Source organism: Emiliania huxleyi (assembly GCF_000372725.1).
Source record: "Emiliania huxleyi CCMP1516 unplaced genomic scaffold EMIHUscaffold_86, whole genome shotgun sequence".
In the NCBI taxonomy this organism is placed as follows: domain Eukaryota; phylum Haptophyta; order Isochrysidales; family Noelaerhabdaceae; genus Emiliania; species Emiliania huxleyi.
This window is the reverse complement of record NW_005195584.1, coordinates 241,994-257,262: the sequence shown is the minus strand read 5'-3', so window position 1 is coordinate 257,262 and position 15,269 is coordinate 241,994. Positions and strand designations below refer to the sequence as shown.

General features: G+C 68.6%; 5 protein-coding genes across 5 annotated transcripts in view; 3 read left to right on the top strand and 2 right to left on the bottom strand.

The window, feature by feature from the left end:
- Positions 1 to 311: 311 nt before the first annotated feature.
- On the top strand, positions 312 to 4,587 carry EMIHUDRAFT_465926 (hypothetical protein; the record flags this gene model as incomplete). The annotated part of the gene is made up of 10 exons (XM_005758508.1): positions 312 to 977; positions 1,051 to 1,119; positions 1,212 to 1,245; positions 1,323 to 1,354; positions 1,427 to 1,636; positions 1,834 to 1,932; positions 2,065 to 2,294; positions 2,367 to 3,353; positions 3,493 to 4,405; positions 4,516 to 4,587. 8 exons carry the CDS (start codon positions 315 to 317, stop codon positions 2,458 to 2,460), a joined length of 1,431 nt encoding a protein of 476 aa, XP_005758565.1. The 3' UTR covers positions 2,461 to 3,353; positions 3,493 to 4,405; positions 4,516 to 4,587.
- A 2,349-nt stretch (positions 4,588 to 6,936) lies between these two features.
- On the top strand, positions 6,937 to 9,758 carry EMIHUDRAFT_219461 (hypothetical protein; the record flags this gene model as incomplete). The annotated part of the gene is made up of 6 exons (XM_005758507.1): positions 6,937 to 7,221; positions 7,348 to 7,908; positions 8,463 to 9,009; positions 9,152 to 9,248; positions 9,419 to 9,477; positions 9,709 to 9,758. The coding sequence occupies 6 exons, from the start codon at positions 6,937 to 6,939 to the stop codon at positions 9,756 to 9,758; spliced, it is 1,599 nt and encodes a 532-aa protein (XP_005758564.1).
- Positions 9,759 to 9,979: 221 nt separating this feature from the next.
- Positions 9,980 to 12,420, bottom strand: EMIHUDRAFT_219460 (hypothetical protein; the record flags this gene model as incomplete). Its single annotated transcript, XM_005758506.1, has 5 exons — positions 9,980 to 10,432; positions 10,784 to 10,933; positions 11,143 to 11,535; positions 11,614 to 11,865; positions 11,959 to 12,420. 5 exons carry the CDS (start codon positions 12,418 to 12,420, stop codon positions 9,980 to 9,982), a joined length of 1,710 nt encoding a protein of 569 aa, XP_005758563.1.
- Positions 12,421 to 13,296: 876 nt separating this feature from the next.
- Positions 13,297 to 13,932, top strand: EMIHUDRAFT_312341 (hypothetical protein; the record flags this gene model as incomplete). Its single annotated transcript, XM_005758505.1, has 1 exon — positions 13,297 to 13,932. The coding sequence occupies one exon, from the start codon at positions 13,297 to 13,299 to the stop codon at positions 13,930 to 13,932; it is 636 nt and encodes a 211-aa protein (XP_005758562.1).
- Positions 13,933 to 14,829: 897 nt separating this feature from the next.
- The window catches only part of EMIHUDRAFT_465924 (hypothetical protein), a 1,480-nt gene continuing 1,040 nt past the window's right edge, over positions 14,830 to 15,269 (bottom strand). Inside the window, exon 2 of the mRNA XM_005758504.1 lies at positions 14,830 to 15,148. Within this exon, the coding sequence (XP_005758561.1) occupies positions 15,077 to 15,148 (72 nt within the window). The 3' untranslated portion in view covers positions 14,830 to 15,076. The remainder of the gene's footprint in view (positions 15,149 to 15,269) is intronic.

The window sequence follows — 15,269 nt, the reverse complement described above, 5'->3', positions numbered from 1 at the left end:
GAGTGCAGTCGATAACCTCGCATCCAGGGCCGGGGGCCGGGGAGCTATGAATGAAGCGGCTTGAACCTTGATTGAAGCACCGCGGCGGCCGGATGGATCGGCATCGGGCTGCGGGCTAGAGAGAGAGAGCTCGCTCATACACAGGGAAGAAAGGACGCGGGTCTCCGTTCTGCGCCTAAAAACGAAAGGGGCGTGTTTTCTTTTGTTCGAGCCTGCTCATCTCGCAACCCCTCGGCTGCGACCTCGCCGCCGCGGCCCCTCTCACACAGATATTCGGCCTCCTCATCGTCTCCTGACTCTCCATAGGGACTCACATGTCGCTTCTCGTGATCTCCGGGTTCAGCGGCGCGCTGCTGCCTCAGCGCTCAGCCGTGAGCATCCCGCGCTCGGCGGTGCATGCGATTGCCCGTGCCGCCGACGCCACGATGGCAATCGAGTCGGTCAAGGCGCGCCAGATCTACGACTCGCGCGGCAATCCGACGGTCGAGGTGGACCTTGTCGCGGGAGGCGTGCTGTCGCGGGCGTCGGTGCCGAGCGGCGCTTCAACAGGCGCCTACGAGGCGGTCGAGCTGCGCGACGGCGGCGACCGGCACATGGGGAAGGGCGTGCTCACGGCGGTCGACAACGTGAACAAGGTGCTCGCCCCGCAGCTGGTCGGGATGGACCCGACGGACCAGGCGGCGATTGATGCAAAGATGAATGGCCTCGACGGCACCGCAAACAAGGGCACCGTCGGAGCCAACGCCATCCTGGGCGTGTCGCTCGCGGCCGCCAAGGCGGGAGCCGCAGCCAAGGGCGTGCCGCTCTACCGCCACTTCGCCGACCTGGCCGGCAACAGCCAGCTGATGATGCCGGTGCCCTGCTTCAACGTGATCAACGGAGGCTCGCACGCGGGCAACAAGCTGCCGTTCCAAGAGTACTTTGTCATCCCGACCGGCGCAGCCTCCTTCAAGGAGGGCATGCTCATCGGCACCGAGGCGCGGCCGGACGCCGCGGCCGCCCTCGCCCTGACCGCGCCGCGGGCCGCCCACCCTCATCCAGCGCCCGCAGGTCTACCACAACCTCGCAAAGATCCTCAAGAAGAAGTTCGGCGGCGACGCCACGCTGATCGGAGACGAGGCGCGCCCCGGCGGTGCAGCGAGAGCAGCGCGCCGCACCGGTCGGCCCGGCCCTCGCCTCGCACTCCGCCACGCCCCTCCCCTCCCCTCCAGGGCGGCTTCGCGCCGCCGTGCGACTCGCGCTCCGGCGTGCCTCGCTCGAGGCGGGGCCGCCAACCTCGCTCGCGGCACGCCCACGACACGTCCACGACATGTGCGGTATAGGCATCGAGCTGGTGATGGAGGCCATCGACCAGGCGCCGCCGCGCCCACCCACCGGCGGCAGAGGGAGCGGCACCTTCCCCTCACCGCGCCGCGCCGCTTGCCAGGCGGGCTACGCGGGCAAGTGCACTGTCGGCCTCGACGTCGCCGCCTCCGAGTTCAAGGTCAAGGACAGCCCGTCGGGCAAGGACGCGCTGTACGACCTGGGCATGTGGGACGCGACGTCGCAGCAGATCACGGGCGCGGAGCTGATGGAGTTCTACGGCGGCCTCATCAAGGACTTCCCCGTCGTCACCATCGAGGATGGCTTTGACGAGGCGCGCCGCCGCCAGCGGGGACGGGGCGGGGGGGTGGGGCGAGGCGGGGGGTGGGGCGGGGCGGGCGGCAGAGGCTCGCCCGGCAAGTTTGGGGGAGGGGGAGGGTTGACAGGGGCCGCCGCACCCGCCGCACCCGCTGGACGACTCTCTCCGGACGACCCCAGCCCGCGGGCACCGGCCCCTTGTCCTGCCTGCAGGACGACTGGGAGAACTGGTCCGAGATGGTTGCAAAGTACGGGAAGGACGTGCAGATCGTCGGCGACGACCTCACCGTCACGAACCCGACCAAGATCGCGGTGAGGAGACCCCTCGCCCCCTCCCACGCCTGGCCCTCCCCGGCCGCTTCCCCCGTCCCGCTTCTGCTCCTCCGGCGGCGCACTCGAGCCGCTGACGCCGGGCCTCGCCCCTCCCCCCCCGCCGCTCTGCAGCGCGCGGTCAAGGACAGCGCGGCCAACGCGCTGCTGCTCAAGGTGAACCAGATCGGCTCCATCACCGAGGCGATCCAGGCCGTCAAGGACGCGAAGGCGGCCGGCTGGGGCGTGATGACCTCCCACCGCTCCGGCGAGACGGAGGACACCTACATCGCCGACCTCGCCGTCGGCCTCTGCACCGGCCAAATCAAGACGGGCGCGCCTTGCCGCTCGGAGCGGCTCGCAAAGTGCGCCACGCCTGCCCGTCGCGGGAGCGGCGTGCGGCGCGCTTGCCCCTCAGCCGCGGTGCCTCGCGCTAGGTACAACCAGCTGCTGCGCATCGAGGAGGAGCTGGGCGCCTCGGCGCCATACGCCGGAGCGGGCTTCCGCACGCCTCTGTGGATGAACGAGTAGACAGGACTGCTCCTCTGAGGAGTCATCGGCCAACCCCTTTGCCCATCCTCCGCTGCGCGCGCGCCGGGGGGCGCGCGCCAGCGCGATTGCGCCGCCCCGCGCGCCGGCCGCAGTGCGCAGAGGTGCCACTGCCAGAGGCCAGACCCAGAGCGCAGAGCCAGAGCGCAGAGGCCCAAATGGTCCGTCTCCGAAATGCTTGTGTTCCTCCCACTCGCTCTTTTCCGTACCGATTCTTATTACTGGCGTATGGTAATGACAACGTACAGAAGAACATGCGCACAGAACTCTCATACTGACTCCCCGACATAACGCGTCCCCAGGCGCGCCGTGATCATTTTCCGGCTCCGCGCTGCGCCACACACTGCCCGACACTCCCGCTCAGTCCTTGTCCTTCTTCTTCTTTTTCTTCTTCTTCGGCTCCTCGGCCGCGGCCTCGTCGGCCGCCTCGCGCTTCTTCTTCTTCTTCTCCTTCTTGCCCTCCTTGTCGGGCTTTCCGCCTGCCTCGGCCCGCAGCTCGTCCAGCACCTCCCTCATCGCGTCGACGTTCTTCTTGGGCGCCTCGCCAGAGTCGTAGAAGCGCAGCCGCTGCTCCACCTGCTCCTTGAGCTTGTCCCCGAACTTGGAGGTCGGCTCGTCCGAAAAGTTGTCGATCCGGCACGCGATGGAGCACTTGTTTGCGAGGTAGCGCGAGATGCGGCCCTTGTTCTTTGCGGCGGCGCGGCCGATGAAGGAGGAGTGGAAGATGAGCCCGTACTTGGGCGTGTTGCCCTTCGTCTTGAGCGCGCGGAAGAGCGCCTTCTCGGCGCCCAGGATCTGCACCGTCGATGCGGGGTACTTTGACAGGTTGGTCAGCGAGCCCGCGTGCGAGATGAGCCGCGCGCCGACCTGGTCGCCTGGGGGAGAGGGGGAAGGGGGAAGGGGGGGGGGGGGGGGGTCCCCCCGCAAGAGGGAAAAGAGGGGGGGGGGGGGGGGGGTTCGCTTTCGGCCTCAGCCTCAGCCTCGCGAATTGGGTGTGCGGCGTGTGGAGCGCGCCGATCAGGGCTTGCAGGTTTGGCGCGACGGCATTCATCTTGTTGTGCAGGTACTCCTGCAGGGAGCGGCGGTATTCCGCGAGCTTCATCACGCGCTGCGCAAAGGTCTCGATGTTGAGCAGGTCGATGTCCGAGATGTCCATCCCCATCGAGTGCTTTGACGCGTCGAGCACCGCCTTTGCCTTGTCGGCGTCCATCACGACGCGCTCGAGCTCCGGCAGCCGCTCCGTCGAGAGCGAGTCGCGCCGCCGGATGAGTGTGACGAGCGCGGCGTACATGTAGTTATCGGACACGATCTTGAGCAGCTCCGGGAAGTGCCACGAGTACCACTCGCGCACGCGCATCGCGAAGGTGTTGATGTCCTTGTCGAGCGTGTCGAGGATCGCTATCGACTGGATGATGTGCTTGTCGGCGCGGTTGACATCAAACTTGACCTTGCAGCGCGAGTAGGAGTGGGCGAGGCCCAGCTGCGCGCGCTCCACGTCGCCCGTCCGCAGCCCGGACAGGAAGGTCGAGATGTGCACCCGGCAGCCCCGCAGCAGCTCGCGCGTGAGGTCGTTGCACACGACCGGCGTGCCGAGCTCCTCCTGGATGGCCTTGCCGATCTTCTCCTCGCCGACGCCGAGGGCCGCCTTGGCCTTCTTGCCCGCCTTGGCGGCGGGCACATTCGTCTCCACCGCCGTCCGCAGCACCGGGGAGAGCACACCCTCCCCCAAGTCGTTGATATTTTCGAGGGCGTCCTCTGCCGACGTAAACGGCATAAAGCCGCGGAGCGCGCAAATCTTGGAGAAGCGAGAAAAGTCGGGCGTCGCCTTCTGTGCGTCCGCCAGCTCGGCGCCAATCTCGTCCGACTCCTTTCGGTCGAAGATGGCAAAGCCCATCGCCGTCTCCAGCAGCAGGAACCGGACCTCAACCTACAGCGGAGCTCCGGAGAGAGCTGTGCGCACGCGCGCACGCGGCAGGGCGGAGCGGCGGGCGCATGGAGAGAGACGACGGTGCACGCGGGGGGCGGCGGCCGACGCACCATGGCAGATCCCCCCTTCCGACGCGAGCTCGTGTGCTGTAGCTCGCGGTGGCGGCGAGGAGCGGCACGATCCTAAGCCTGCCCTATGGCGAACCGGGAAGAAAACCCGCGCTTTACCCGACATATGTTAAGCGGGCAGCAATTTGAGAATCCGGCTCTCGCTATAGGCGTGGGCAAGTTTGTCGTTTGCCTCTTTTAAGCTTCCGCCGGTAGTGATGCTCACATGAATCCAAAGTTCACGCTCCCCCAGTGGTCATCGGCCAATAAATAAATAAAACGGACACCTCTACTAGGAGATGGGTAAAAAGGAACAGGTCCCCGCCCTGCGGTCTTTGTGCAGGGTTCTTTGTGGGTGTGGTCGGCGGCTAGCCGGGGTCGTCCTCCCGATGGGGGACTAGCACTAGCCGTCTTCCACATGGTCCCTCGGGTCCCTGCTGCTCCTAATCTCTTCGTACATCCTCCTGCTGATCTCCGCAACGTCCTGCTCCCTCCCTCGTCTCGCCCTGCGCGACTGCTCCGCCTCACCGTCGTCCGCCCTGCGTCGTCTGGTGACGGGTCCTCCATAGTCGGTTGAGGTCGCCGCCCTCCTCGTGCCTCTTCCCAACGTTCCCTCGGCGGTCGATGCCGTCTGGTCCGCCTCCGCCGTCCCCGGGTCTACCCTGCCCTCGTCTGCACTAGCTTCTGTTTCGTCATCTCTGGCGCCTCTCCTCTTCTTTCTCCTCTTCTTGTATGCTTTGTACATCGCGTCGATTCCTTTTCGCGTGAGCACCATCCTGAAGCTCGCCCAGCAGCGGAACCGCTCCCGAAGTCGAAGGAGCATCATCAGTCTCACCCACTTCGCTCTCTGCCCACCGTCTCCGCTCCCTCCCGCTTGAGCCGCCGTCGTGGCCCTCGTTCACGGCCATACCACCATCGCCCGATGCATTTATGTTCTTCGGTGCCTCCCCCTTGCCCCAGTTAAATTCAATAACATCAACCTGCCTTGCAGAAGATTAGTATAGTTAAACGGGGTATAAATCACACGAATTGGACGTTGCGATCCATATCCATGTCCTACGTACCTACGTAGCTGACACTTTTGAGCTAGCGCTCCAGAGCGCTCTACAGCTCTACAGCTCTTACTACAGCGCTCTACACTCTGCATCCTCTACACCCTCCCTCAGCAGCGAGTCAGAATAGGGTAAAGAGCCCTTGGAGCACTTGGTCTTGGAGTGCAGTCATCAACCGCACATCCAGGGCCGGGGAGCTAAGAAGCGCACCCAGCGGGCCGGATGATTGGCATCGGGCTACGGGCTAGAGAGCCCTAGCCCTGGGGGTGCGCGTTCGCAGGGAAAGGGCCGAGGTAAAATAAACACGGTTCTCCGAGGGTTAGTCTGCGCTTTGGGTTTCCCCGTGGGGACGGCAGAAGGGGGGGCGGCGAGGGCGGTGGGGGGACGGGTGCGGCGAGGGGGGGAGCGGCGGGAAGGGGGAGAGGAAGAGAGGAAGAAAGGAGATTGGAGCGAACACCACCCTTTCGGGATTTCCGTGCCAGCCACCGGCCGATGGGTGTTGGCTCAGGTTCCTGCGAAAGAAAAAAGGATTGAAGTGAAGGACTTCTATATTTCGACGTAATCCGAACGCCGAAATTGATCAAGAAGCGTGAGATTCGACGCCGAAGGGAGCAAAGCACGCCCATGTCGTAGCTTGATGTCCAGCTTTGCGCGGCGCGCGGGCGCCGCGGGGCTGGGCATCGAGCGCGCCAGAGGGCCAATCGTGCCACGCGAGTCGCCATTTTGGAGGTATGACTGCGAGAAGAGTTTCGCCATTCTCGCCGAGAAGGTGAGGGCGGTTCTCGCCAGCCACGCCGCTGCGGCCGTGGGCGGGCGGGGTGCCTGCACGCCGCGCGCTAGGCCGCGCGCCGCCGAATCGGCCCGATCGCCCAGGCCTCTCCGCCGCTGCTCGTCGCCAGAGAGCTTCTCGGCGTCAGAATGCTCGTTGTGGAGCTGCATTTGAGCCTCGCCCTGAGTCTTCCCGCCCCCGGGCGTCGCGCCGTGGCGGTGCCAGCAGGTGGGCTCCGGCGCCGCCCCGCGCACGCGCAAGCGCGGCGGCGACGCCTCCGCATCACCCGTGCCACCGCCCGGCCGAGCGAGGAGCAGGAAGACGAGCAGAGACATGCTAAAAGAAAGAAAGAAAACACACAACCCAAGGGAGGGATGGGAGAACGGCACGCCGCCACCACACAGGGATTTTAAGGAGAGGAGAGTGTGATGCGCTAGCCGTCGCCCACCCTGGGGAGTCTGCCTCTTCTCTGCTAAAGAAAGAAAGAAAACGGACAACCCAAGGGAGGGATGGGAGGACTCTGCTGTCGGTCTGATCTGCCCACGCGATTTTCTCTTCTCGAGTGCTGCTGTCCTGAGGTGCCTTGATACAGCGGTGACGCGAATGAACGAGACGATCGCGCCCCCCGACGAGACGGCCGCGGCCGAGCCCTCCACGGAGCCCTCCGCCGAGACTGCCGCGCCCGCCGAAACGCCCGCCGCCGAGCCCACCACCGAGCCTGCCGCGGAGCCCGCTGCGCCCGCCGCAAGCGACTCGACCACCCCGGCCTTTGGTGAGGCGGCGGGCGAGCCGGCGTTCGGCGCTGCGGTGAGCGAGGCCGGCGGCGCCGATGGCGCCCCGGCGCCATCCTCCGATCCCGCGGCGGCGGGTATCACGCCCGCGGCGCCCGTGGCCGCCCCAGACGCGGCGGCGGCGACGGCTGCGGGTGCGGCGGCGCCGGGGGCGCTCGTCGGCGGCGGGAGCAGCCTTGCCGCGGCGGCCGCGGCCACCGAAGCGCAGCTCGCCGCCGCCCAGGCCGAGCTCGCCGCCGCGACGGCCGCTGCGGGCGGTGGGCTCGGAGGGCTCGGGGTCGGCCTCGGGGGCATGATGGGGGCGATGCCGGGCATGCCGGGCATGCCGGGCATGCCGGGCATGCCGGGGATGGGCGCCTACGGCATGCCCGGCCTCGGAGGCATGCCGCCCGGCATGGTGGGGCTCGGCGCCTACGGGATGGGCGCCCTCGGAGGGTACGGCGGCGCCCCTCCGCCGATGACAGCTCCGCCGCCAGACGGGACGAGCGCTGCTGCGCCGGAGGGGGGGTGGGCGCGGCTGATCGAGGGGTACCCGGCGTGGTCGAACGCCGCCGTCGCGATCGGCAAGCGCATGCAGCAGCTCGAGGCGCAGCCCGGCGTCGTGCGGCACGACCTCAAGGTAGCCAAGCCCCTCGTGGGGAGGCTGATCGGGGTGGGGGGGGCGACGTACCGCGAGCTGCAGCAGCGGACGGGCGCCCACCTGTTTGTGCTCGACAAGGAGGGGCCGCCCCCCGGCTGGGGGGACGACTCGCGGCTCGTCACCCTCATGGGCTACGACGTCCAGGTCTCCAACGCCCTCGCCGAGATCACGCGCCTGCTCGGCTCCTCGCGTGTCAACCCCGGAGGAGGAGGAGGAGGAGGAGGCGGGTATGGCGCGGCCGCGGCGCAGGGGGGAGGGGGGTACGGCGCGGCGCAGGGCGGCTACGGCGCCCCCGCCGGCGGCTACGGCGCCCCCGCCGGCGGCTACGGCACCCCCGCCGGCGGCTACGGCGGCGGCGGAGGAGGAGGATACGGCGGAGGAGGTGGAGGAGGGTACGGCGGAGGAGGAGGCGGGGGAGGCGGAGGAGGATACGGCGCGCAGCGAGAGAAGCCGCCTGCTCGCGCGCTCACACCCGCCGGTCCTCACAGCTCCGGCTTCGGATAGGCGCCTCGGTCGGCTACGCGTATGGCGGCGGCCCCCCCCGCGGCGGCGGTGGCGGTGGCGGCGGCGGCGGTGGCGGTGGCGGCGGCAGCGGCGGGTACGGCGGCGGCGGCGGGGGCGACTACGGGCAGAGCCCGACAGTGTCCGGGCCAAACAACCGCCCGTCGGTCGGGCCTCCCGCCGCGCCGCCGCCACAGTCTGACTACGGCACCGCGGGCCCGCAGGAGAACCCGCAGAGCACGGGCGGGATCGGTCAGATCCTCGTCAACGGATGGCCGACTGTGGCTGAGCCTGCGGGGCGGCGGATGATCTCGCTCGGCGCCGACCCGAACGTGGTGCGGCACGACGTCGCCGTCGGAAAGGCTTACGTCGGCCGGCTGGTCGGGCGAGGCGGCACGACGTACCGCGAGCTGCAGCAGCGGACCAACTGCCACATCTTCATCCTAGACAAGGAGGGACCCCCCCCCGGCTGGGGCGACGACCTGCGGCTCGTCTGCCTGATGGGGCAGGAGGGGCCCGTCGCAAACGCCCTCTCCGAAGTCACAAAGCTGCTCGCGACGGCCAACCCGCGCCCGCCCGCTTCGGTGCCCGGCAGTGGCGGCCTCTCGCAGAGCGCAAACTCCGGCTACGCCAACCCGCCGCCGCCAGCGGCGCCGCAGCCGCAGCAGCAGCCCTCCCTCGACTACAGCAGTTACGGCGCCGCTGCCGCGGACCCCGCTGGCTACGGTGCCGCGGCCTACGGCGGTTACGCGGGCTACTACGGCGCCCCCCCGCCCCCCCGGCCCCCCGCCCCCCTTCTCCCCCTCTCCCCCCCTCCCCTCTCCCCCCTCCCCCCTCCCCCCTTCTCCCGTCAGCACCGTCACCGCCCCGCCACCCCGCGCCACAGGCCAGCCCGCGGCCGCGGACGCCTACGGCCAGCAGTACCAGGCGCAGCAGCAGTACGCCGCCTACGGGCAGCAGCAGTACCCGGGCTACGACGCTCAGTACGCTGCCGCCGCCGCCGCGGGCGGGAACGCTGCGCTCTACTACAACGGCGCGGCAATGCAGGGGTACGGCGGCTACGACGACCGGCGGGGCACCAAGCGGGGCGCGCCCGAGGGCTTGTGAGCGGCCCGGCTGGCGTCCTCTCCGGCCCGCGGCGGCACCAGCAAAGGGCACTGATGCCGACTGGCGACCTCCTCCTGTTGGTGAACGCGATGTTTGGAGGCTCCCGTGGGTTAGGCCGAGGGTGGGTCCGCGGGACTCTACATGCACCCGAGCTCAGCGGGCATGATCGATGAACCTCGCCATCGGTCGGGTCGCCGCGCGGGCCAGGTTATGTGCGCGGGCCAGGTTCTCGAGGTTCGGAGCGGCGTTGAACAGCGTCGCACGTCGGGTCACGTCGGTGAAAGCTAGTGGGATTTGTTCTCGGTCGTTTCGCTGCGCACTCTTTTTTACTATCAGAGTATTGTGTGGCGGACTCGGGAACACGGGCCGGACGCATGCAGCGGTAGACGGGTCCGACCCCTCGCCTGTCCCCGCCGAGCGCTGCGCTGTGCCGCCTGTGGAGCGAGCGAACGTGCACAAGCCCACAGGCCACAGGCACCTCGCGCTCTCTCACACACGACACACGCAAATGCACATGCAGCGAACATACACACAACGACGCACGAGTACAAGCAAACGTACTGGACGAGGACGCACGCCGGCGCGAGGCGCACGATTGGAAATGGCGCTACTCCAAGTCATCATAGTCGTCCTCCTCCTCCCCGTCGGCGGGCTTGGACGCCGCTGCGGCCGGGGCTGCGGCCGGGGCAGGAGCGCTGCTCTCGCGGAGGAAGGCGCGCGCCTCGGCCGCGCTCACGCTCGAGTCGTCGTTCTCGCTGGAGCTTATCAGACCGGCGGAGAGTGCGCTGTCCTCGCAGAGCACGCGCCAGAAGGGCTCGCGCGACGGCGCGGCATCGCCGCTCTCCCCGAGCCACTGGGCCTTCACGCTTTTGAGAAGCTCGTTGTACTTGTCCGGCTCGTCCTCCTTGATGCAAGCCGAACGCAGCGCGCGCAAGCAGTCGAAGCCCTTGCGGGCAGCCGGGTCGTCGGGTCGGCCAGCCTTGTCGAAGAGCGAGAGCAAGCAGCTCCGCATCTGCGCCATCGCGTCCAGGAGGACCGCACTCTCCCCGGTCGACACCATCTGCCAAAAGCACTCGACGGGGCGCCCAGAGTCGATGCGGAGGCCGCCGCCGCCGCCGCCCAGAGGCGGTAAGTCCTCCACAGCTGCGCCGCCGCCGCCGCCGCCGCCTTCGCCGCCGTTTCCGCTTCCGCCGCCGCCGTTCTCACTCTTGCCGCCACTCTTGCCGCCACCGGGAGACTCGCGCCCGCCGCCAGCCTCGCCGGCCCTCGGCCGCTTCGCGCCGCCGGCCGCCTCCTTGAAGACGCGCTTGCCGGGCTTGCGGAGCTCGCCCGTCGGGCAGGCGGCGGCGAACCGCTGCGCCGCCGGCCGGGCGGCCGTGAAGAGGTCCTCGCCCGGCTGGAGCGGAGCAACGAGGCGCGGCGGCGGCGGCGGCAGCGCCTCGGACTTGTGCAGAGCGCGGTGCACGACGATCTGCTGGAGGCGGGCGTGCTGCGGGTTGAGGACGTCCTTCGGGCGGCGGAGCAGCGCGCGCGCCTGCGGCTCGAGCTCGGAGATGCGCGCCTACGGTGGCCGCGCCAGCCTCATGGCGCTCGCGGGGTCGCGCGCCGGGCCAGCAACCCCTGCGGGTGGCGCGCCTCCGCGTCTGCGCCTCGCCACGCGGCGGCGTCGAGGTCGAGCGCGTCGACGAGGGCGTCGGCGGCGGCGCGCTGCTCTGCGCTGGGCGGCGCGGCCAGCGAGGGCGGCAGCGGCGGCCACTGCAGCGCCTTGACCTCGTCGCTGAAGGGGAGGATGTTGAGGTGGAGGCAGCCGCTCGCGCTGGGCCAGAGCACCGCGAGCCGCGGCGCGAGCCCTTTGCTCCTCGCGTAGCGCGCGATCCCGAGGAGGCGCTCCTCGTCGAGGACGTAGCAGAGGGCCTGCACCGCCTTGTCCGCGCCGGCCACCGCGTCGTCGCCGACCAGCACCTCGGACGGCCCGAGGAGGTAGTGGCGCGGCACCGAGGCGCGCGGCACAAAGCCGTGCAGCTCGAGGCACTTTTCGGGGACGCCGTACCGCATGTTCTCCTCGAGCGCGCCCGCGACCGGGATCACGTCGCGTCCGTATCGGTAGGCCGCCACCATCTCGTTAGGCCTGACTTGCGTGTCCAGGTCGCTCTTCAGCACCCACTGCACGTCGCGGTCCACAGACTCCGAGGGCGCCGCCGCGCCGTCGTCGGCGGCGGCGGCGGCGCGCGTTTTGGTGACGCTCTTGAAGAGGACTGGCGCCGAGTTGCTCGCCGCCACCTTGCGCCACACGCGCACGGGCAGGAAGCCGCCCCCGCTCCCCCCGAGCGCGAGCGGGCCGCGGTAAGCGGCGGTCGACTTTGTCGCCTTTGCGCGCGGCTCGCTCCACACCCTCTTTGCCTCGGACCACTCGCGCGCGACGAAGGGCTTGGGCTTGTCGGGCTTGCCCAGCGCGTCGAGTCGGGCCCCCAGCCTGGCGAGCGCGGCCCACGTCTCTCCCGCCTCCGACTGAGGCGGCGGCCCCGCGGCGGAGGAGGGCGCGCGGGCGGCGCGCACCTCCTCGCCCAGCGGCCCGAGTGCCGCAACCTCGAGCACGATGTCGTTGTCGGCGAGCTGCGAGGCGATGTCTGCGACCTGCTCCTCGTCCAGCTCCGCCCTCGACGTTGCGCCATCGCTCACGAGCAGCACCCGCTTGCTCCACTTGTTTTTGCGCACATATCGGGCAATCGCGTCGGCGGCGACCACCACGGCGTCAATCAGGTCCGCGCGGCCGGACTCGGCGTGGATCGCGCCGACGTTCTCGATTCTCTTCATGCCGACAGGCCCCATCGAACCGACCACCGCGATGTGATCGTAGCCGCCCATCTGGAGCGCAACCTCGTTGTCGGTCGCGTCGGCTCCAGCCTTGAGCAGCCCGACGGCGTCCTGCTTGGAGTGGAAGATCCTGTCACACAGCATCCGCTGCACCGCGCCGGTGACGTCGTCCAGGTGCGGGCGCATCGAGTCGGAGACGTCCAAGGCGATGAACAGGGCTTCTTTAGAAGCCATTTGGGGGCTCCCGCGCAAGCACGGCCGGAAGAAGTGGGAAGCCGCGAGGGAGAGGAGCACGCTCGCTTCCGCGCGGCGCTCGCCGCAGGACAGAAGGACTCCGCCGCCCGCCGCCCCGCTGACCCCTTGCACACGCGGCTCGGCCTCCCGAGTAGGCGGCCGTGAGCTTTGCAATCGAGGAGCTCGCTCAGCCGCGGTGCTCGCGATGCCGCCGCCACCGCCGCCGCCTCCGCCGCCCGAGACGCTGGGATATCCCTGGTCGCTCCTCCCTCCTCGGCGGGCAGCGACACGCGCGGCACAGAGCTGACGCCGTTGGTCGCCGGACTCTCATATGAAAAGGAGCGCCACTGCGCACGTCCCCGCGCACGGGGGCGGTGCGCAATTATGAGCGGGGGTGGGCCCGGAGGCGTGCTCCCTCTAATGGGGGTGGCGTTCCCACGGGGGCTGCGTTCCCACGAGCTGGCCACACCTTCCTAAAATGAATAAAAGAACTCGCCTACATTTAAAAAGAACTTGCGCGCGCGGTGGCGGCGGGTGTGCTGATCTAGCTGAAAAAGAAATGCCAGCTGGGGCTGTGGGACTCGGTCGCCCCCGTTCGGCGCGTTCGGCCATACGACGAAGCGCGTTTGAGGCGACGCGCGCTTCGCAATGGTGGTAGCCGGGCCCGCATCCCCCACTCGCGGCCGCCAGCCCATCCTGATGCTCGGGCTGCTCTCCGTGGGGAGTCTGGCGCTCTTTGGGGTCGGACTGGCCGAGATTGGCTCGTCACAGGAGACTGCCACGCCCCTAAAACTTCCGCCGAGCGACCGACTCCCACGCAGGACGGAGTCGGTCGCACTCATTACCTCTCCCCCGAGCGACCGCCTCCCTCAACGGATGGCCCTGTCCGAGCACAAGAGCCCCGTCGTGATTGGCATAGCGGGGGGCTCCGGCTCCGGCAAGACAACCCTTGCTCGTGCCATTGCCAAGCGGCTGGGAAAGCAGCTCCTTCATCTGGAGTTTGACTCGTACTACAAGGACCTGGCGCACCAAACCTCCGCGGAGCGGGCAAAGGCGAACTTTGATCATCCAGATAGTCTCGACGCAGCCCTGCTTCAAAAGCACCTCCTGTTGCTCAAAAGTGGCGGGTCGATCGACGTCCCCGTCTATGACTTTGCGACCCATACTCGCCGGAAGCAGCCCCGGCGGGTAGCGCCCGCGCCGCTCATCCTCGTCGAGGGCATCCTCCTCTTTTCCGTGCCCGAGCTCGCCACTGCGTGCGACATCAAGATCTTTGTGGACGCCGAGCCCGACCTTCGCTTCAGTCGCCGCCTCCGCCGCGACATCGTGGAGCGCAGCCGTTCCGTCGATGCCATCATCGGGCAGTGGGAGGAGACGGTGAAGCCGATGCACGACAAATATGTGCAGCCCTCCAAGCGGGTTGCCGACATCATCGTGCCGAATGGGATGAACCCGGTGGCAGTGGAAATGGTCGTCGCGAGGCTCGAGTCCCTCCTGCATTCGCGAGGATAGCCAAGGGGTTGGATCTCGGAGCCGGCTCCGCACCGTGCGAGTCGCTCAAGCGAGCGAACGCACTCTGTGCAGACGCCACCGCCGCCGGTCGGTGCTCGGAGAAGCCGAGGCCGAGCCTCATACTCGCATGCCCGCGGGCCAAGGCTCGGGTCGTCGGTCGACAGCGCTTTTGACGACCGTGGCACGGCACCGCGCCCCTCCCCCCTTCCCCTCCCCCGCCGAATCCACGCGGCCATGACAGACAGAGCAAAGCTTGCCCGCGCCAGCAGCAGGCACCATCCCCCTGTTCAGCGTGTGCGGTTGCGCCACATCGATCCGCCGTGCAACCGCGCTGGCCTGGGGGGGGCGGCGTCCCGAACCTCCAACTCTCCAGCGGCCAGCAGCCCTCCTCCGCGAGTCCGCAGTGCGGCCCCGTGTCCGACGTGGAGCCGCTCCGCGCTCGCAATGTATCGCTCGCTCGTCACTGCACCCACGCCGGACGCCGCACTCGGGTGCCACAGCGGGTCGGATCAGCGTGAACCAGTGTCAGTGCGCGAGATGATGCCGATGGCCCGATGCCGCCTGAGCTTGCGCCGGTGTCGAAGTACGAAGATATCTTCGTGGTCGTCTTTAAGTTAAACTTCGTCGTGGCGGGCGGCACTGGCCACTGCGGGTGCCGTGCGGCGAGACGGAGAGGCCGAGATCTCGAGGCCGAGAGAGATTGGCGCCGTACGGGGTACGGCCGCTACACCCCGCCGGGCGCACCGCGTCCGCGGGCCACGTGCACGCGAGCTTCTCGGTCTCGCGAGCCCTCCGCTCGGAAAAATGTGTCTGTCACGGTACTTCGGTAAGTCACACGAGAGAGAGCAGAGACACAGTATACACAGTCACAGATAGTGACAGAGAGAGACTTGTGTGTTCTCTTGTATTGCGGCTCAGCGCCGAAGAAATAAATTACACAAAGACGATGCACGACCCCCGCAAGCACACAACAGTGACACCGCCCCAGCGCCCGCCCCGTCCTCGACTCCCTCGAGTGGTCCGGCGAGTGGACGCCACAGTGGCTCTCTGTGTGAGGTGAGAACTGACGGATGCGCCCTTCGGGGTTTAGCAGCCGTCACCCGCCGGTCAGCGGGCGGCATCGCCTTTCCTGTACGCCCCCCCACTACTTGGATGCGCGCGATGCGTCGTCGACCCGCCGGGTGCGAGCCGCGGCAGGAGGCAGAGCGCCTCTCACCTGGGGGAGGGGGAAGAGGGAGGCGGTCGGCTGTGGGAGGCAGAGGGTCGGCCAGCGGGAGAGGGGGGGGGGGGGGGGAGGGAAGCCCGCGGGGGTGATTTTTTTTGGGGGGGGGGGGGGG